Source organism: Oryx dammah, unplaced genomic scaffold (genome assembly GCF_014754425.2).
Source record: "Oryx dammah isolate SB20612 unplaced genomic scaffold, SCBI_Odam_1.1 HiC_scaffold_26, whole genome shotgun sequence".
Lineage (NCBI taxonomy): Eukaryota > Metazoa > Chordata > Mammalia > Artiodactyla > Bovidae > Oryx > Oryx dammah.
This window is the reverse complement of record NW_024070210.1, coordinates 11,149,286-11,171,634: the sequence shown is the minus strand read 5'-3', so window position 1 is coordinate 11,171,634 and position 22,349 is coordinate 11,149,286. Positions and strand designations below refer to the sequence as shown.

Sequence of the window (22,349 nt, the reverse complement as noted above, 5' to 3'; positions counted from 1 at the left end):
TGCTGGGCCCGTCCCATTTAAGGGTAAGTTCCAAGGAGTCTGCCATCCATTTCACCCGAGTCCTTCTGCTTCACACCATCTCTATTATTAATACCATCACCCCAGCCCAAGCCACCATTTTCTCTCCTATTTTCATCTTGCCCCATTTTCCACACACCGGAATTACCTTTCTAAAATGTTCATCAGACTATGTCACTCTGCTGCGTTATCCTTTCCCTCCCCACCCGCCATGGCCTCCCAGTGAAATCAGAATAAAACCTGCACATCTGATGGTGGCTGAAAAGGCTGCCGCGGGACCTCATGTCCTGCCGCACTCTCCCCCAATCACTCTCTCCCTCACTCATTCTCCTCCCTCTTTTTCTCCCCCTGGGGGAGAAAAAGTTCTGCCCCTGGACCAGGAAGATGCATCCCACCCAATTTTAACTCAGCTGGTTCTTCTTGCCATTCAGGTTTCAGCTCAGGTATAACCTCCCAACCACTAATATAAAGTCCTGGTCCAGGTATGTTCTATCATTTCACCTTTAACACATATTAACTACACGAACTTTTCTTTTTAGAGCAGCATGATCTGAAGTAAGCAAGTGAAAAAAAAAGTTTTTTTATTAACTTTCATTGATTTTCTTTTCTAAGAATTTCAAGTTAAATTAATATGTTAAGATTCACTTACAACTCCTAAAGTAACCCCATGAAATACCACAGTCCGTCCTTTCTGGGATTATTTATTTATATATTCATTTATGGTGGTATGGTGAAGTCGCTCGGTCGTGTCCAACTCTTTGCAACCCCGTGGACTGTAACCTACTAGGCTTCTCCGTCCATGGGATTCTCCAAGGCAAGAATACTGGAGTGGATTGCCATTTACTTCTCCAGGGGATCTTCCTGACCCAGGGATCGAACCCGGGTCTCCCGCATTGGAGGCAGACGCTTTACCCTCTGAGCCAATATTCATTTAAATAAACATTATTTACAACAATGCTAGAATTATAGAAAAACTGAAATCTGCACTTATGTTTAAAATTGAGTTTATAGATACCAACTCCACCAACATTTAGCATTTGAATTTCAAAGCACTCGAGATGTGGAGAAGTCATCGGTTTGCTCCAGACTTCACTCAAATCCAGTCTGGTCTGGGCCCTGGGAGTGAAAGCCCTGTCCAGAAATTGTGTCCTTAGCCTACAAGGAGCTATACATGGAGACCCAGTCACTACTTATAAAAAAGTAAAAATGACAGTTTCCAAAGCTGGCATTATGAGTCTCCCTCACTAAGCCCCCACTGTCTACAGGCTACAGGTAATGGAATCCAAGCCTTCTAAAAGAGTGTCCTGAATAACGGCCATAGCTTCCAGCCAGCCAGGATAAATTTGGTAGTAATCATGGCTTTAAATAATGGATTTCTGTGTTCCTATTTCCAATGGTTGTATAAACTTACAATTTATACATTTCTCCCTGTCTTCCTGGCAGGGAAGCATCTACCTTTTCTTGAAGTGACCTGAACTACACAAAGCTGACATAAATTACTACTGAAAACAAACTTCCATTAAGGCTGGGTCATTTCAGAGACCACAAATTATGCAGTATTTTCCCATTTCCTTTGTTTTTTTCCGTGGTCAGTGATTCTGCGCTTTTGTTGGGTCACAGTTTTGACGGGGCACCGAAGTCAGCAGGATGAGTGCCTTAGCGTCTTCAGCACAGACAAAAGAGCCTCATCCAGGGCAAATCCCAACCTGAGTCAGAAGGAGCCTGTTCTGCAGGCTCAGAAACTCGTGTCAACCTCAGCACCTCAGTTACCCCCTTGTCTTCACGCAGGCCAGCTGCTCTAACCGCCCCCCTCCCCGACAGCTTTCATGGTGCATTCGGAAGTTAACAACAAAATCCAGCACATGCTAGTCAGACATAAAAGCTGGAGTTAGTAGCATTTTATTTTTATAAGATTCCTTTTTAGCCAGAGTTTCCATACATACACATATCAAACAGCACCAAAGGACTACACAGAAAGACTGCGGCCTCTTGCCCTATCCCTCCCAACCCCACACTTGCTCCCAAGAGTCAACCACAATCAACTCTTTTAGCTTTATTTTCCGTATTTACTTCAATTTTTGAAAGAAAAAGCAGCTTATATTGCTATTTTCTGAGTTATCATTTTTAGACGCAGCCACACCCGTCCACTTCCCTTCACCCTGTCCTCCCTCTGTAGTTACGTCTGGACTCCTAGTTATGTCAGGAGTGAGTATTTACATTGACTGTAAATATGGCTCATACAAACCTAACAGGACTACTCTGACACTGTTTCATTTTTTTCCTGGAGTTATTAACTGACCTGTGTGTGTGTTGTTTTTTTTTTTAATTTACTCTTTCTCCATAACCATCCTCAATTGTTTCTAATAGCTCAATTAGACCTGTCATGTACCTACTAGTAGTTTTTCTAAGTGCTCAAGTGAATCCAATAATCTATCCAGCTTTTTTTTGAAATTTATTTCCTAAAGCTTTTCCTGGTAGAATTTTTATTTCTTCCTTCCCTATGAGAGAATTGAAGAATATGAATGTCCAGATTAAAAAAAAAACCCAGAGCAAATAGGTAGAAAATTCAGTGAAACAAGACTCATGGGGAGACATACCATCACAAAACTCATGGAGGTTAAAGAGACAGTCCTAAAAGTTGCCGGGCCAGGGTGCAGGGGGATAGCAATGGTGAAAACGATCATGTCAGAGGAATGGGAGTCAAATGGAAAAGATAGGAGGTTTTTCAATAGCAACACTAGATTTTGGAAGATAATTGTGTGATGACTTCAGAAGGAAAGTCTTTTTTAACTGAGAATTTTATAGCCAGCCAAAGTCTCAGTCAAGTGTGAATGGAAGAAACTCATTCTCAGATACAAAAATGAAAATATTTACCTCCCTTTCTTGGATGTGCTCCCGCAAAAGAACTGAAACCAGCAGAGGAAGGCCGGGGGTGACCAAAGGAACATGGGCATCCACCATACAGGAGGAAGGGGAAGAAAAAAACCTCAGGGTGACAAGTGCGCAATAGCCATTTATTGGTGGGCCGTGTCGTCTGCCCACTTCTGGCCTTTGTTCTGTTTTCTTTATTCTCTCTTTCCAGGACTCTCACTAATCACGGTCTGTCCTTCCTATATTGGTTTTTCGGAATAGCTCATCTCTTCTATTGCCCTTTTTCCTTATCTTCTGCTTTCTTTGAGGTTTCTCAACTTTGTTGTTTCCCACCTTTCTAGTTTATCATATTTAAAATTTCCGAGACCTCCTGGCTCGTGCTCCTTTTTCATAGCATCTTGCTCTTATTTTTACTGGATGCACTATCTCCTCATATCTCTGAGGGCATTCATGATATTTTTAAGATGTCTTCTGTTCCCTGCATTATCAGCTTACTGCAGGCTCCATTTTTCTCTTTGTTGATTTTGACAAATGTCCTTTTTAATTTTGTAGTGTCAAGAAAATGTTCACAACAGGACAATTTCTATAACTAAACTGAAATTGTGTGTACCACAAAAAATGGAGAAGTATTTAGGGTGATCATAATTCAGTTCCAAAAGCCATCATGAAAAACATACAGAAAATTCAAAGTTCATCAGAAAAGTAAGTTAGGATAAATATTATTTCTAGAAATGTTTATTAAATCACCTAAAATGAGTAACAATAGGTACCTATGATTAAACTTTTTAAAGTACCCTTAAAAACATGGGGGAGGTAGGTATGGGAGGAAAGTCATAAAACTTGTTAAAAAGAAGAATAGCAAAATATATGGTTATGTATAAATAATCAATAAATTAATAAAGGGGTTTACTTTTTAAGCTAAATTTCTCAGATTATATAATATAGACTAATAAAGTATTTTCTTATCCAAATAATGTTCTCAATGATATTTTTTCTTATTCTTACCTGATTTTCTGTGTCAGTGTATTTATATAGAAGCCTACAGCAGCCTGAGTACTACATCTTAGGAAATGACCAGTGTTAGTCATGAAATGCTACTGAGTACAAAGCCAAATACAGTTTCTTCTACTGCGTGTCATAATATTAAATAAAATTCTAAAAACTGTGATGTTTTCCCCTTAATGTCTTCAAAGGAATCTTTCTAGAAGCCTTTCTAAGGAGGAACCTTTCTAAGGAGACTTCTGCAAGTTATAAAGGCAAAATTAAATGCCAGTAGAACAAAACCCTCTGTGCCCACATCCTGGCGCTGCTTATTTCCAGGCTCTTGGATGTCTTCATGGATGGGGTACCATGTTGGGTTTTGGTGCTCAGTCCCCACCCTCCTCCTCTTCCATGTTTTCATACATCAAACAGACCTGAGGAAATTTTTCCACTGCTTAATATGAAAAATAATAATTTTGTATAACTACATATATATCATATTCTGAGGTACCAGAACCAACCTGAGATATGATCCAAATTGAAGGGTGACTGCCAGATGAGAATAGCAGAGGGTTTATGAAAACATATAAAATCACTTGGCAAAATGGTTAGGTCAGGAAAGGGAAAATGCTTAGCTGTTGGAATAAAATTAATCATGATATAATGGAAGCCAAACCATTTGTCAGAAACTGATAAATATTTACTCAATGAATCCATGAATATAAATCAGAAAAAATGAGTTATTATTTTCTGTTTGGCCTACTTTGTGGCTAATTTTGATATTTTATTTTATGGAAACCTAGCTTTTTAAAATGACAGCATTGTCCAACTGAATGTACAAACTCTATGTCCATGGGAAACTGAAGAGCTAAATGATGATCTAAATAAGAATCTATTAACATTTGAATGCCAAATGGCTTGGATAAAAGTGGACTTGAAATAAAAATATTCATATACTCATTCATCTTACATTAACTGAGCATTTATTATGTGCCAAGCTCCATATAGGATGCTGAGGAGACAGTGGTGTATAAACATCACTCCTATCATGGAGTTCACGCTTGGGTGAAGAGAAGAATCAGCAAATAAAATGTTACTTGAGTAGCAAATAATTCCATAATTATTCCAAGAAAGGTTTCAAAGGAAATTTGTAATGCATTGTGAGCACTCACAACAGCTGCTGCTGCTGCTGCTAAGTCGCTTCAGTCGTGTCTGACTCTGCGACCCCAGAGACGGCAGCCCACCAGGCTCCCCCGTCCCTGGGATTCTCCAGGCAAGAACACTGGAGTGGGTTGCCATTTCCTTCTCCAATGCATGAAAGTGAAAAGTAAAAGTGAAGTCGCTCAGTCATGTCCAACTCCTATCGACCCCATGGACTGCAGCCTACCAGGCTCCTCCATCCATGGGATTTTCCAGGCAAGAGTACTGCAGTGGGGTGCCATTGCCTTCTCCGACTCATAACAGCAACCATACTTAAAACCATGAGTTCTGAAGGGTTTTTTTAAGGACACCGCGTCCAAGGTGAAGTATAAGTGGTGGGAGAAGGTATTCTGGGTCAACAGACTCACACTTTGTTAACGTTATAACCTTTTATTAATATCTACAGTGTATTATTCATAGAATGAAACCTACACAATAATCGCTTTCATATCCTTATTCTTTGTACAAAATTAGATATTTCTGAATAGTTTTTCTACTTTTTGAAGACTTGGATTTTATTTCAATACAATCTAACTTCCTTACTCACTCATCCACAGTTACTAGCAATCTCCATGCCAAAAACATTGCTTAATTAAAATTTGGTGATTTAGTTTTAAGTTTTTGTGAGAAGTGTAAAGTCTAAAAAGAATGGATTCCATATATTTTTAGTAAGTTGGTTAATATTATACATGTACTTGGGCATTATTTGTATGATTCACAATGAAAACTTTTTCAAAATTACAACATGAATATTACTATCATGTTCTGGTTTTTCACTTTAATCTTTCCATGAACTGAATTTTCTTAAATCCAATTTAAAAGCTAGTACTGGGCATCATTACTTACAGTTCAAGTGGGAAAATCGTGGACTAGACAGGAAGCGACTGTGATCCTGCCAACAAGATGACTGATCTAACCCATAAGCATGGGAGCTTTCAGCAAAGTTTCTGTCATCCTAAAAAAAGAGAGCACAGGCATTTCAGTTCAAATATGTAAGGCTCAGGATTCACTTAAATGTACTGAAAATAAAAGCTGAATCTCAAGATACAAGCTATGTTATATCATAATTTAATATTATAATCCATATAAAGAGACAGAGAAGGAAATCACCTAAAGCCATAACAGTATGACATACTTCTTTCCAGACTTTTTTTTTCCCCTGTGGATAAGATTTGTAAATTTTACTGTAAAACTCTGCTTTCTTCATTTATTTGTATTTAATAATATAAATGGGCTTCCCTGGTGACTCAGTGGTAAAGAATCTGCCTGTCAATTCAGGAGACAAGGGTTTGATCCCTGGGTCAGACAGATCTCCTGGAGAAGGAAATGGCAACCTATTCCAGTATTCTTGCCTGGGAAATCCCACGGACAGAGGAGCCTGGTGAGCTACAGTCCATGGGGTCACAAAAGAATCAGACATGACTTAGCGACTAAACAACAACAACAGTAGCACTAACATAAAGTTTTAGAAAATCATTATGTTTAGCTTATGTTACTTTTACCTTTAGCTTATGTTACTCACATAAGGGGCTACCCTGGTGGCACAGATGGTATGGAATTTGCCTGTAATGCCGGAGTCTTAGGTATGATCCCTGGGTCAGGAAGATCCCCTCAAGAAGGAAATGGCAACCCACTCCAGTATTCTTGTCTGGGGAATTCCATGGACAGAAGAACATGGCAGGCTACAGCCCACGGGTTTGCAAAGAGTTGAATGTGATTGACTAGCACTTTCACTTGCCCTGCCCCCGACTCATATACTATCTAGTGAATATACTATGCTTTACTCAGGTATTACTTTTCTGGGCATTTAGGTGGTTTTTCAATGTTTTACTCCTATAAATAACACTGTGAAAAATATATTTAAATATATAAACTTTCCCATGTTTAGCAATATTCTTTATGACAAATTCTTGGGTGGAAATACTGTGTCAATAAAAACAATTTGATGATTTTAAATACATTTACCTAGACTGCTTTCCATGATTATAAATATTGTTACTCATTCAACAATATTTAATATGTAAACAAAAATGAACCCTTGTGGGTTGTATGAAATTTTCCTTTTCCTCAAATCTTAGCTGAAAAAGGGAATTATATCTTTGAATAATTTTACTAGCTAAATAGGTGAGAAAACAGATGTTAATATACCTTTCATTGATAAATAGTAAAAATTGCATATTTTCCCTCTTAAATGTTTTCTAATTATTTGCTACACTTCATTTTTCTTCCTCATACTCATTCATTCATTCAGTAATGACTTATTTGGCACTTACTATGTGCTGGTCAAAGAGCAAATATAAAATATCAATGTAAATGATCCTGAAAGCTTCAGGATGGCAGAAGAGAAAAACATTAAACTATACATAACACAATTCAGTTAAAAACTCTGGTAAGAACTATAAGAAGAAGAGTAAATAACAGGAAGAACTACATTTAGATTTGAGGTCCAGAGAAGTTACCTCTGGAGATGATATTGAAGGTGATACTTGAGTGCTGAGTACAAATCAATGAATCAGCCAGATGAAAACTCATAGGTGGAGGATGGAAAAAGTAGGAGGTGAGGGGTCCCAGTGAGGTGGTGAGAGAGCGGTATTCTAGACTCATGTGCAGGTGCTGAGGTAAGAGAGTTCAGTGTGTTTGAAGAACTGAGGGAAAGCCCATGGCTTAGGCACACTGAGCCTGGGGAAGTGACTGTAGTGAGATCCAGAGGTGGGATTTGGCCTGCGGATTTTTTTCCTTAGGTACGATCAGAAGGTAATGAACGGTTTTGAGGAGAGGAATGATATGTTTTGATGTGTATTTCGCAAAGGTTATTCTGGCCTCTGTGGAAAACAGGCTGGAGTACCACAAACATAGAAGTGGGAATACCAGTTAAAAGGCAGGAACTGGGGATGACTGTGGGGTCAAGGGAGATGAATGGATTGAGAATGGTGCCGAAGACGCTGGATTAAACAGCTGCAGGGAGTCCATGGGGTCACGAAGAGTCGGATGTGGCTGAGGGACTGACCTGGACTGAGGTGGCCCAGACAGGTTCCTCAAAACTCACACACAGTAAGGCCTCACGTAGCATGACTATCTGATGACTTAGCTGTCGTTCTCTGCACTATGTACCAAGTTTATATTTTATTTCTTTGTCACGTTTATATGTATGAAATGCAAAAGAAAGGTTAAAAGACTAAATATGCGTGTGTATGTGTGTATATGTATATATATATGCATGCATGGGTTTCCCTGGTAGCTCAGCTGGTAAAGAATCCCCCTGCAATGCAGGAGACCCCAGTTCAACTCTTGGGTCAGGAAGATCCCCTGGAGATGGGATAGGCTACCCACTCCAGTATTTTTGGGCTTCCCTGGTGGCTCAGCTGGTAAAGAAACTGCCTGTAACGCAGGAGATCTGGGTTCAATCCCTGGGTAAGAAAGATCCCCTGGAGAAGGAAATGGCTACCCACTCTAGTATTCTGATCCAGAGAATTTCCATGGGGGTGCAAAAGAGTCAGCCACGATTGAGCGACTTTCACTTCACATATGCATGCATACACACACACACATTTATAAAAATCCATTTATTCTGAGCTAAATGCATGAACATAATCCTAAAATGACTTAAGAGCATCATTTTCATGTACCAAAAGGGAGTTCAGTTTCATTTAAGATGAAAGCGGGAGGTTTTAAGCAAGTGATAGACAGTTTTCATTAATCATGAAAATTTCATAAGAAACTGGAAGTCATTCATTATAGGTTTGCTGGAAAGGAAAGGCTATACTGTTGACCCCTGAACAACACAGGGGTTAGGGGTGTTGATCCTCCGTACAGTCAAAAATCCTTATATAACTTGTAGTTGGCCCTCTGTATCCATAGTTTGCATTTATGAATTCAATCAACTGCAGATTGTGTAGTACTTCAGTATTTACTATTGATAAAAATCTGCATGTAAGCAGACATAAGCGGTTGAAACCCATGTTGTTCAAGGGTCAACCGTATTAACTTCCTCATTTTCTACATACGAAAATAGAAACATGAGTTGTTGAATAAGTAAAAAAAAAATTGAAAGAAAAGGGATAACAGTGCTAAATTGTATGTATACATTAACCCAGTGTCAAAATACATGAAGCAAAACTGGTAGAACTATAAGGAAGAAGTAGGCAAATCTATAATTATAGTTATTGGGCTTCCTCTGTGGCTCAGCAATAAAGAATCTGCTTGCAGTACAGCAGAGGCAAAGGACATAGGTTTGATTCCTGGGCTGGGAAGACTCCTTGGAGAAGGAAATGGCACCCCACTCCAGTATTCTTGCCTGGAAAATCCCATGGACGGAGGAGCCTGGCCGGCTACAGTCCACGGGGCCGCTGAGTCAACACGACTGAGTGCAAGCACACACATAATTATAGTCAGATATTTCGACATTCCTCTCTCAGCAACTCATTTAACTCAGTAACTCTCTCACGAAACATTTAGATAAAGAATTGAGTTGAACAATGCTACTGACCAACTAGACCTATTTGGTATTTATAGAATACTCTATCTCAAAACAGCTGATTACAAGTATTTTTTCAAGTGCACATCCAACATTCTGCAAAATACACTATATGCTTGGTGGCAAAACAAATCTCAATAAATTTAAGATGACTGAAATTATACAGAAGATGCTGTCTGACCACAGGGAATGACAGAAGAAATCAACAACAGATGGATATCTGAAAATTCTCAAATATTTAGAAATTAAAGAACATACTTCTACTTAACTCATGAGTAGAGATCAAAAGAAAAATAAAAAAAAATTTTACTTGTATGAAAATAAAAGCACAACTTAGAGTTTGTGAGAAGGCATTAAAAGTGTATTTGGAGGGATATGTATAACATTAAAATGTGTATATTACAAAAGAAGAAGTCTCAAATTGATAATCCAAGTTTCCACTTTAAGAAATTAGAACATGAACAGCAAATTAAACATAAATTAAGTAAAAGGAGGGAAATAATAAAGAGCAAAGGTCAATTAAATAGAAAGCAGAAAAACAATGAAAATATGAAACCCATAGTGGGTTTCTGTTTTTTTTAAAAGAGCAATAAAATCTAAAAATCTCTTCATAGACTGATTAGGGAAAAAAAGAGGGAAGATATATGTAGAATGAAAGGAGGATATACTATTATGCCTATAGACATTAAGAAGGTAATTAGGAAATATGAACAACTCTGTCAATAAATCAGACAACTTAGACAAAATGGGTATAAATAAACAGCCTTAAAATGTGTCATCCAGTACTTCTACTTCTAGGCATCTAGATTAGGTTAATAAATTCAAGATACGGACAAAGATTTTTATACCAGGATATTAATCAACTGATTATAGTAGAAAAAAGCTGAAATTAACCTTCAATTTTCAACAACATGAGATTAGGAAATAAACTATGGCAGGACCATAATGATAATAATGATGATCATAGAGAAAATTCATATATTATATAATTCATTTTTATATATAAAGTATTAAATAAAGAGGAAATAAAATTGTCAACAAATGATTTCAATGTAAAAAGGTATTTATAAGTAAGAATTGGGAAACATACACCTTTAAATTAAGCAAATAGGTTTTAAAAAATATTTGCTATTTATTTTCTTTTCAATATTTTTCTGCATTTTCCAAATTGTGCCATATTTTTAACTGTGATATGCCAAGAAGCTGGTTGCATCATTAAAAATATAAGAGGTCCTTTTTCTGTAAACAGAAAAGATATAATCTATGCTTTGATGCCAGTTGGTTTTGTTTCAGAAATTTAAAACCCTACCTTGGCAAGAATGAATAGGATTTGACGACCCTTGTGGACTTCCTCCTTCCTCTGGGAGGCACACTCTGAGGCTGTCATTACACCAGCTGGTTCATTCAGCAAGATGCCCAGATCTACACCTCCACTCTTGTCCTTTCTCACTGTCTTTCTCAGTCCAAGCATCAGTGGGCAAATATGAATGTGTCTGCTTTCCCTTGAGTTTTCCTTTCTCTTATTGGCCCATAATCATCTAAGCATCTTTTTAGTGGGAAACCTTTTATTATGCTTTTCTCTTTCACATTTTATATAGAAAGCATGATTAAGTGAAGATTTCCAGCACTGATTGAGAACATAACTCTCCTTTCTATCTGTGCATCTTCCAACTCCCCGAGGCCTTTACAATTTCACATCTGAACATAATAGTCAGATCTATGGTTTTGGCTCGAGTTACCCCATGTCAGCTCATTCTAAAGTAGCTGTTGGCATACAGCTGGGACTCAATGAACAGTTGACCCTTGAACAACACATGTTTGAATTGCGTGTGTCCACTTACACACAGATTTTTTTTTGCAATAGTATATACTGTAGTACGATATGATTTACTGTTGGTTGAATCTAAGAATGAGGAATAATACCTTGGATGCAGAGGGCTAACTACAATTTACAAATGGCTTTTCAAGTGCACTGAGGGTCAGTGCCCTTAACTCCTGAGGTGTCCAAGGGTCAGCTGTATGTCTTTAAGTTTAAACATTTTACAAGTCTTCAAAAGACTGCCAGAATCCCCAGGGTTACCTAGAAATAAATAATGAAATGATCCCTAGAAGAACACTCTAAAAGAAAAATATTTCATGATCCTTTTGAACAAATCAACATTCAGAATATGAGAACAATATCTTCAAATCCTCCAATTATAACTTTTTATTTAATTTGTGGGCTTTCTATGCAAGTAAAGTTTACAGGGTCACCATAAGATGGCTATTTCTAATTTCTATCTTTTTTCAATTAAATACTTATATATTAAAAAGGAAGTATTGGTTAAAAAGGAAGATTCTTTGCAAGCTTTTGCTTTTTGCCAACTCTTACATCCTTAGCACAGGGACCTATTTTTATTACTGTCTTAAGTCTCAACAAGCTATTTAGCCATAATTCCCTGCAAAAATTCCACTGGGTGAAGGAACTTGCAATTTCTAATATTTTCCCTGGGTTTCTTCCACTTCTCTTTCATAACACACATTGTAATTGGTTTCTTAAAAGTTGTTCCAACCCGACTAAATCTTTTGCTAAACTGATTTCTAATGATTAATATTTAATGAGGCCCACCAAGTATTTTTCTCACAGAAATATTGTAAGTTCAAAGTTTAAAAGACAAATTCTGCATTTAATTTTTAAAAAATTTCTAATTTATCCAACTCTGCCCCTAGAGAAAAGGAAAAGACACTATGTGTTTCTGAATCTGTCACAGAAATGTTTTCTTGAATTTGTCCCTAGCCTAACAATGCACTGTTCCTCTGTTTGTTCCCTACTTTTAATTCCCAATTCTCCATTAGTGCTTGAAAAAGCTTAACCTCTTCCTCAGTAAACTTTATTCCTATTTGAAAGTTCTAACTGGACAGTTTACTTAAAGTTAGCCTTCCATAACTCAATCTGCATGGCTGCCATTATATAGCTTTTAACTTCCATGAGGCTTTGATCACCTCTTTCTGTATTTCCACCTACCTGTCCTAGTCTGCACAGTTCAGGACAGTGCGATATGCAGTAGGGAACTCAATAATGATCATATTCTTGTCTGCTCTGTGGAAGTCGGAAGTAGGAGATTGTCACTCTCACATTCTCAGTTTCTTCATGGAAGACAATGACCAAGCTGGACAAGATCATCTCCTAAGATTTCTCAGCCCTGACATTTTGAAATTCTAATCTACCCAAGCAGAACCACTGAACAATCGAACATCTAACTACGCAAACCATCTTTTCCAAAGTTAAATCATAATACAATAAACATGAAGCCACATTCAGCCACAGAGGAACAGACTCATGAAAAACACTGTGTTGGATCGGGCCATTTGATAAATTTACCTATATTCAATTGCTATTTTATGGTGTAAAAATTTAATATTCTTAGTGACTCACTAAAAAAAAAAGGAGTATATTCCGCTTTTGTTTTGTGTGTGTGTGTGTGTGTGTGTGTGTGTGTGTGTGTTTTACCCATTTCAGACTTGGCTCTATATGATTTTAATCCATTTTGAAAAACCAAACATATTCACAGTGGGTAAAAATTTCCCATAAACAAAGATACTCAAAAAAATGTGTCACTGACTTAAGAAACAAAGGAAGAGATGCAAAGATATTTTATAATGATGGTTCCTGGAACCAATGTTTATTCCCTGAAAGTGACTATTTAAAAGGAAACAAGGGTTGTTTGGATAAATATGTTATGGTATATTTACTACAAACTAACAAAACAATTAACTATTATCACTCACCTAGAGCCAGACATCCTGGAATGCAAAGTTAGGTGGGCCTTAGGAAGCATCACTACAAACAAAGCTAGTGGAAGTGATGGAATTCCAGTTGAGCTCTTTCAAAACCTAAAAGATGATGCTGTGAAAGTGCTGCACTCAATATGCCAGCAAATGTGGAAAACTCAGCAGTGGCCATAGGACTGGAAAAGGTCAACTTCATTCCAATCCCAAAGAAAGGCAATGCCAAAGAATGCTCAAACTACCACACAATTGCACTCATCTCACACGCTAGTAAAGTAATGCTCAAAATTCTTTAAAGCCAGGCTTCAGCAATACGTGAACTGTGAACTTCCAGATGTTCAAGCTGGTTTTCGAAAAGGCAGAGGAACCAGAGATCAAATTGCCAACATCTGCTGGATCATCGAAAAAGCAAGGGAGTTACAGAAAATATTTATTTCTGCTTTATTGACAACACCAAAGCCTTTGACTGTGTGGATCACAACAAACTCTAGAAAATTCTGAAAGAGATGGGAATACCAGACCACCTGACCTGCCTCTTGAGAAACCTGTATGCAGGTCAGAGGGCAACAGTTAGAACTAGACATGGAACAACAGACTGTTTCCAAATAGCAAAAGGAGTACGTTAAGGCTGTATACTATCACCTTGCTTATTTAACTTATATGCAGTGTACATCATCAGAAATGCCGGGCTGGATGAAGCACAATCTGTAATCAAGATTGCAGGGAGAAATATCAATAAGTCAGATATGCAGATGACACCACCGTTATGGCAGAAAGTGAAGAAGAACTGAAGAACTTCTTAACGACAGTGAAAGAGGAGAGTGAAAAAGTTGGCTTAAAGCTCAACATTCCGAAAACGAAGATCATGGCATCCAGTCCCATCACTTCATGGCAAATAGATGGGGAAATAGTGAAAACAGTTACTGACTTTATTTTGGGGGGCTCCAAAATCACTGCAGATGGTGATTGCAGCCATGAAATTAAAAGACACTTACTCCTTGGAAAGAAAGTTATGACCAACCTAGATAGCATATTAAAAAGTAGAGACATTACTTTGCCAAAAAAGGTCAGTCTAGTCAAGGCTATGATTTTTCCAGCAGTCATGTATGGCTGCGAAAGTTGGATTATAAAGAAAGCTGAGTGCCAAAGAATTGATGCTTTTGAACTGTGGTGTTGGAGAAGACTCTTGAGAGTTCCTTGGACTGCAAGGAGAGCCAATCAGTCCATCCTAAAGGAGATCAGGCCTGGGTGCTCATTGGAAGGACTGATGTTGAAACTGAAACTCCAATACTTTGGCCACCTGATGCAAAGAACTGACTCATTTGAAAAGTCCCTGATGCTCCTGATTGAAGGCAGGAGGAGAAGGGGATGACAGAGGATGAGATGGTTGGATGGCATCACCGACTCAATGGTCATGAGTTTGGGTAAGGTCTGGGATTTGATAACGGGCAGGGAGACCTGGCGTGCTGCAGATTATGGGGTCGCAAAGATATGGACATGACGGAGTAACTGAACTGAACGGATATACCTAATATATTTAGAATTTTGAATTCAATATGATTAACAATTATATCTTTACAGTTAAATTTCTTCATAATCTTTCCTTTCTTAATGCTCTTACTGAGCAAATTATTGCGAACACTGAAGAAAGCATGTGGTTTGTCAGGGGAATTGGGTTTGGTAGGGTTAAAAAAAAATAAAAACCCTAATGAATGCAGAGTTCCAGAGAACAGCAAGGAGAGATAAGAAGTCTTTCTTAAGTGAACAACGCAAGGAAATAGAGGAAAACAGTATGATGGGAAAGATTAGAGATCTCATCAAGAAATTTGGAGGTATCAGGGGAACATTTCATGAAAGGATGGGCACAATAAACGACAGAGACAGTAAGGACCTAAGAGAAGCAGAAGAGTTTAAGAAATGGCAAGAATGCATAGAACTATACAAAACAGGTATTAATGACAGGATAATGATGATGGTATGGTCCATCATTTAGGGCCAAACATCCTGGAGACAAGTGGGCTTTAGGAAGCATTACTACAAACAAGGCTACTGCAGGTGATGGAATTCTAGCTGAGTTATTTAAAATCCTAAAATATAATGCTGTTAAAATGCTGCTCTCAATATGTCAGCAAATTTGGAAAACTCAGCCAGCAGCCTAGGGCTAGAAAAGGTCCAATTTTCATTCCAATCCCAAAGAAAGGCAGTGCCAAAGAATGTTCAAACTACTGGACAACTGTGTTCATTTCACATGCCAGCAAGGTCATGCTCATAATACTTAAAGCTAGGCTTCAGCAGTATCTGAGCTAAGAAATTCCAGATGTACAAGATGGGTTTAGAAAAGGTAGGGGAACCAGAGATCAAACTGCCAACATTCATTGGATCACAGAGAAAGTAATTCCAGAAAAACCATCTACTTCTGCTTTGTTGACTATGCTTAAACCTTTGTGTGGTTTCCACAATAAACTATGGAAAATTCTTAGAGACGGGCATACCAGACCACCTTACCTGTCTCCTGAGAAACCTGTATGTGCGTTAAGAAGCAACAGTTAGAACCGGATATGGAACAATGGACTAGTTTAAAATTCAGTTCAGTTCAGTCGCTGAAGTAGATGTTTGGAGAATTTTGATGAAGAGATGAAGTCGCTGAAGTCTGGCTTGGAGAATTTTGAACATTACTTTACTAGCGTGTGAGATGAGTGCAATTGTCCGGTAGTTTGAGTATTATTTGGCATTGCCTTTCTTTGAGATTGGAATGAAAACTGACCTTTTCCAGTCCTGTGGCCACTGCTGAGTTTTCCACATTTGCTGGCATATTGAGTGCAGCACTTTCACAGCATCATCTTTTAGGTTTTGAAAGAGCTCAACTGGAATTCCATCACCTCCACTAGCTTTGTTTGTAGTGATGCTTCCTAAGGCCCACTTGACTTTGCATTCCAGGATGTCTGGCTCTAGGTGAGTGACCACACCATCATGATTATCTGGGTCATGAAGATCTTTTTTGTATAGTTCTTCTGTGTATTCTTGCCACCTCTTCTTAAGATCTTCGGCTTCTGTTAGGTCCATACCATTTCTGTCCTTTATTGAGCCCATCTTTGTATGAAATGTTCCCTTGGTATCTCTAATTTTCTTGAAGAGATTCTATTTTTTCCCATTTTATTGTTTTCCTCTATTGCTTTGCACTGATCACTGAGTAAGGCTTTCTTATCTCTCCTTGCTATTCTTTGGAACTCTGCATTCAAATGGGTATATCTTTCCTTTTCTCCTTTGCCTTTTGCTTCTCTTCTTTTCACAGCTATTTGAAAGGCCTCCTCAGACAACTATTTTGCCTTTCTTTTTCTTGGGGATGGTCTTGATGATCACTGCCTCTTATACAATATCACGAACCTCCATCCATAGTTCTTCAGGCACTTGGTCTATCAGATAATTCCTTGAATCTATTTGTCACTTCCAGTGTATAATCCTAAGGGATTTGATTTAGGTCATACCTGAATGGTCTAGTGGTTTTGCCCACTTTCTTCAATTTAAGTCTGAATTTGGTAATAAGTAGTTCATATCTGAGGCATAGTCAGCTCCCAGTCATGCTTTTGCTGACTGTATAGAGCTTTGCCATCTTTGGCTGTAAAGAATATAATCAATCTGATTTCTGTATTGACCATCTGGTGATGTCCATGTGTAAAGTTTTCTCTTGTGTTGTTGGAAGAGGGTGTTTGCTATGACCAGTGCGTTCTCTTGGCAAAACCATGTTAGCCTTTGCCCTGCTTCATTCTGTATTCCAAGGCCAAATTTGCCCATTATTCTAGGTATTTAAATTTAGGAAAAATTAGTTTAAAATTAGTAAAAGTGAAGTGAAGTTGCTCAGTCATGTCCGACTCTTTGCGACCCCATGGGGTGTAGCCTACCAGGCTCCTCTGTCCATGGGATTTTTCCAGGCAATAGTACTGGAGTGGATTGCCATTTCCTTCTCCAGGGGATCTTCCCGACCCAGGGATCGAACCCGGGTCTCCTGCATTGTAGACAGACACTTTACTGTCTGAGCCACCAGGGAAGTCTGTCAAAGCTGTATATTGTCACCCTGCTTATTTAACTTAAATGCAGAGTAAATCATGTTACATGCCAGGCTGGATGAATTACAAGTTGGAATCAAGATTGCTGGAAGAAATATCAACAACTTCAGATATGCAGATGACACCACCCTTATGGCAGAAAAAGAAGAGGAACTAAAGAGCTTCTTGATGAAAGTGAAAGAGGAGAGTGAAAAAGCTGGCTTAAAACTCAACATTCAAAAAACTAAGATCATGGCATCTGGTCCCATCACTTCATGGCAAATAGAAGACGAAAAAGTGGAAGCAGTGACAGACTTTATTTTTCTGGGCTCCAAAATCATTGTGGATGGTGACTGCAGCCATGAAATTAAAAGATGCTTGCTCCTTGGAAGGAAAGCTATCTCCAACCTAGACAGTGTATTAAAAACCAGAGACATTACTTTTGCCAACAAAGGTCCATATAGTCAAAGTTATGGTTTTTCCAATAGCCATGTATGGATGTGAAAGTTGAACCATAAGAAAGCTGAGCACTGAAGAATTGATGCTTTCAAACTGTGGTGCTGGAGAAGACTTTTTAGAGTCCCCTGGACTGCAAGGAGATCAAGGCAGTCAACTGAGGAAATCAGTCCTGAATATTCATCAGAAGGACTGATGCTGAAGCTGAAGCTTCAATACTTTGGCCACCTGATTGGAAGAACTGACTCATTGGAAAAGACCCTGATGTTGGGAAAGATTGAGGGCAGGAGGAGAAGGGGGTGACAGAGGATGAAATGGTTAGATAGCATCACCAACTCAATGGATGTGAATTTGATCAAACTTTGAGAGATAGTGAAGGACAGAGAATCCTGGTGTGATGCAGTCCAGTTTGGGGTCACAAAGAATCGGACATGTCTTAGCAACTGCACAATAATAGCAAAACATATGCTCATACAAGTACTCATTTTGACTCCTAAATAATCACTTTTGCTCCTTTGCTATTTTCAGGTTTTATAGAAAAGATATCTCAACTTATTTGGCAATCTTTTGTTTAACTTTTAAAATGGCAAGATGCAATCAACTAGTTAAATATTATGGCTGGAAAGTTAGTCTTAATCAGTTCAAAAGAACAAAATTGCTTCAGAGTTCAGCATGATTCAATTGCCTATGAAGTTTCAGATGTGTCATCTAACAATTACTGGAAAAATAACAATGAAATCTGTTAGAATTCCGTAAAAGGCTGAAGTTAGGGAAAAAAAGTTTAATCATCAAATTAGCATGCACTGTGTATTCTGGAGTCAAAGATAAGGCAGACAGTGTCTGCCCTCAAAAGTCATATAATCCACAGAATAGCATTTCCCAAATTTCAGTATTTACCTTTAGCTATATTTATTATTTCTTTGATGGTAACTTAAAGATTAGACTTGCACCTCAAATCATCAGTTCCCCGCTCCGCTCCCGATGGCTCAGATGGTAAAGAATCTGCCTGCAATATGGGAGACCCGGGTTCAGTCCCTGGGTAGGGAAGATCCCCTGGAGGAGGGCATGGCAACCCACTCCAGTATTCTTGCCTGGAGAATCCCACGGACAGAGGAGCCTCGCAGGCTGCATGTCCATAGGGTCACAAAGAGTGACCCTTTACTTTAAAGGGTCACTTTACTTTAAAAAGTCATACCCTTTACTTTAAAAGTCACTTAAAGTGACTTACTTTACTTTTTTTTTCTTTTTTAAGATTAGTCTTGCACCTTAAATCATCAGTCCTCAACCTCTTTGGCACCAGGGACCAATATTGTCGAAGACAATTTTTCCAAAGATGGGGGGAGGGAGTTTGGGTTGATTCAAGCGCAGTAGGCTTCAAGCTCTTAAGAGAATCTAATGCCACTGCTGATTTGATAGGAGGTGGAGCTCAGGCCTTAATCTGAGTGATGGGGAAAGGCTGTAAAGACAGGCAAAGCATTGCTTGCCTGCCACTCATCCCCTGCTATGTAGCCAGATTCCTAACTCAGGCCAGGGACCATTTCTGGTCTGTGGCACAAACGTTGGGGACCCTTGCCCTAAATCTCTATATAGGGCTTCCCAGGTGGTGCGATGATAATGAGTCTGCCTGCCAATGCAGGAGTCACAAGAGACAAGGGTTCGATCCCTGGGTCAGGAAGATCCCCTGGAGTAGGAAATGGCTATTCTTGCCTGGAGAATCCCTTGGATGGAGGAGCCTGGCAGGCTACAGTCCACAGGGTCGCAAGAGTCGGACAAGATTGAACGAGTTCGCTTTCTTTCTTTCCAGGAGAGGTTTAAATGATGGCAAATTGCTTGGGGCTGGCAGAAGCATAGAGCTACATTTACATAGCAATTTATACACAACTTGTTTATAAAGCATGGAGAGAGATGGTTATAAGCCAGATAATTGGGGTATTATGAGGTTAAAGCTCCCTCAGTTTCCACCGTGATTGCCACTACTATTCCCAAGCAATATCTATAAAATTATGTAAGTAATACACTGGTGATATATTTTAATAGTCATTAAGTGAAAATCACCTCCAATTGTGAACTGCACCAGGAGTTACATAGTGCATGCTTCAGAAGCTAACAATTGTAGACGATTTAAGATATGGACAGAAATAGCTGACCTTAGAGAGAAAATGCAAACAGTCATTAATTGCTATGAGCAAAGCATAAACAAACCACGGAACAATTCAAGCAGGGAGAAACAGCTTCTAGGAGCAGCACACACGTGCTTACACTGAGCAAATATGATAATGGGCTTTGTCAGACTCTGCCTTCATAACCTGTGCTGAAAGCCATGATCATTGCTTCCTTACCCACCTCTTCTTATCCTGTAAAACATCTGCTTTTAAAGAGAAGTTGCCTACTAGCTCTTCTGCTAAAAACTGAAAATCATGATTTTCTTTTCAGGAGGAGGAAGGATGGGAACAAAACATGCCTTTTGTGATTTTACCAAAAATTCCACTGCTAATTAAAGCCATATACTGAACATGGGTAGAGAGCAAAAAGGGCAGGTAGCAAATGGGAATATCTTGGACAAAACCACGCTCCTCTGTGAATTCTGATTAGCAACGCTATGTTATTGCTTGACTGTTGAACATTCTGTTCTATTCGAAACAGCTGGGACAGCAAAGAAGTCTGTTGTCTTACAGAAACCCAGTTAGGCCTGATGAAATGAGCTACAGAATGTTTTGTTGTGTATACAACCCTGTGTCCGATTCAGCAGTGAAGTGACATCTCCATATATACTTTGAGATCAGGCTTCGTCCAGTTAACTTAGGAAGCTCAGTACAACATTACATTATGCTCTCAACAATTGTTGACACTGGTCCTGCTGAAAATCTTGATGGGTTTCTAGAAACCTCATCCTTTTGAGCCTGGTGATGGCCTTGGGAGTAAACAGTGGGCGATGAGTCTCCTTCTGGATTAAAAGGGAATCTGACTTGCACACTTCCTACCATACCTCCCCCTCCACCAGCAGCAGTGCAGTCATACTGGATGTCTCACTGCCTTCTGACATCAGCGAAAACATGAGTGAAGCCAGCTGCCAACATGGTTCTCCTGTTCCAACAGCTATTTGTCTGTCAACAGTAATACAGTCAGGGTTCTATGACTGTAATGCTAACAGTGATTCTTCTCTAAACAGATGAGGATAAAACACTTCCATGTACCTTGTCATCACGAGCTTCTTTTCAAAAGACTTGAGAGCAGCTTTCTTCTCTGAACTTCCACTGCTGTTTATTGGGATCGATTTTAAAATAATTTTTTTTGGCTGTGCTGGGCCTTACGGCAGCCCACTGGCTTTCTCTAGTTGCGGTGTAGAGTGGAGCCCAGGCTCTAGAGTGCAGGGGTTCCGTAGTTGTGGTGTGTGGGCTTATCTCCCCGGTGACTTGTGGGATCTTAGTTCCCCCACCAGGGATCGAACCTGTATCCCCTGCATTGGAAGGTGGATTCTTAACTACTGGCTCATCAGGGAAGTCCCCTAATGGGGTCGTCTTTACAGCATTTATCCCTTTCTCCTTTGTACTACAGTTATTTGAATTCCTAAGGATTGGTAATGATTTTTCTTATGAAAATGCCATCATTCTCCACCTTCTACCGCTGCATCCTGTGCACAGTGGAAATTCAGTGTATGTTTGCTGGATGCTATAGTCAGCAACAACAGACTTGAAGATCTTACCTTAAGAACGGAAGCTCTCAAAGGGAGAGATCTTTGTTTTGTTCACTGATGTGATTCCCATGCACCTAGAAAGTTCCTGGCACATGGCTGAAACTCAACAAATATTTGTCAAATGAATGAATAGTATTATGACTTTACAAAGAACTTGCGTAGTATGTATTTGGCTGATAAACGAAGAAAAGAGAATACTTCACCTAACATGTAAAGGAAGTAAGAATAGTTTGGTAAAAGTCTCCTTTCTCTAGACCAGGAGTTGGCAAAACTTTCCCACAGAGGGCCTGATGATAAATCTATGAGGCTTTGTGGGCCATACAGTTTCTGTTGCAACTACTCAACTCTGCCATTGAGCATGAAAGCTACCACAGACAACACATGAATAAGTGTTTTTACTTACAAAAGCAGTCAGCAGGCAAGATTTGGCCCGTGGCTGGCAGTCTGCCAAACTGTGCTCTAAAACAGCTGTACAGAAATTATCTATAAGGATTAAGATGACAGATAACTATTCTCTACTTGAAGACCTGCCTTCTGTATGCTTATACGTGCTGCCACCCCCATCTCCGACAGGTAATGCAGTGCTTTGGCAATATAGTCTGTACAGAATTTGAGCAAACTCTGAGAGATAGTGAAGGACAGGAAGGCCTGACATGCTGCAGTCCACGGTGTTGCAAAGAGTTGGACATAACTGAGTGACTGAACACCAACAAATCAGAGGCAGCTTCTCTGATTATCCAGGAAGCTAAGAAATTAACAATTTTTTCACTGCCCATATGAACTTATTTCTTTTGAAGCTGCCTCCCCTTTCATTCTTAATAAGTTATTTTTATAAAAAGCATAG

General features: G+C 39.0%; 1 protein-coding gene across 1 annotated transcript in view; it reads right to left on the bottom strand.

Annotated features, from left to right (window-relative positions):
• The window catches only part of CEP128 (centrosomal protein 128), a 73,633-nt gene that overhangs the window by 1,689 nt on the left and 49,595 nt on the right, over positions 1–22,349 (bottom strand). Inside the window, exon 4 of the mRNA XM_040227570.1 lies at positions 5,917–6,025. Coding sequence (XP_040083504.1) covers positions 5,917–6,025 — 109 coding nt within the window. The remainder of the gene's footprint in view (positions 1–5,916; positions 6,026–22,349) is intronic.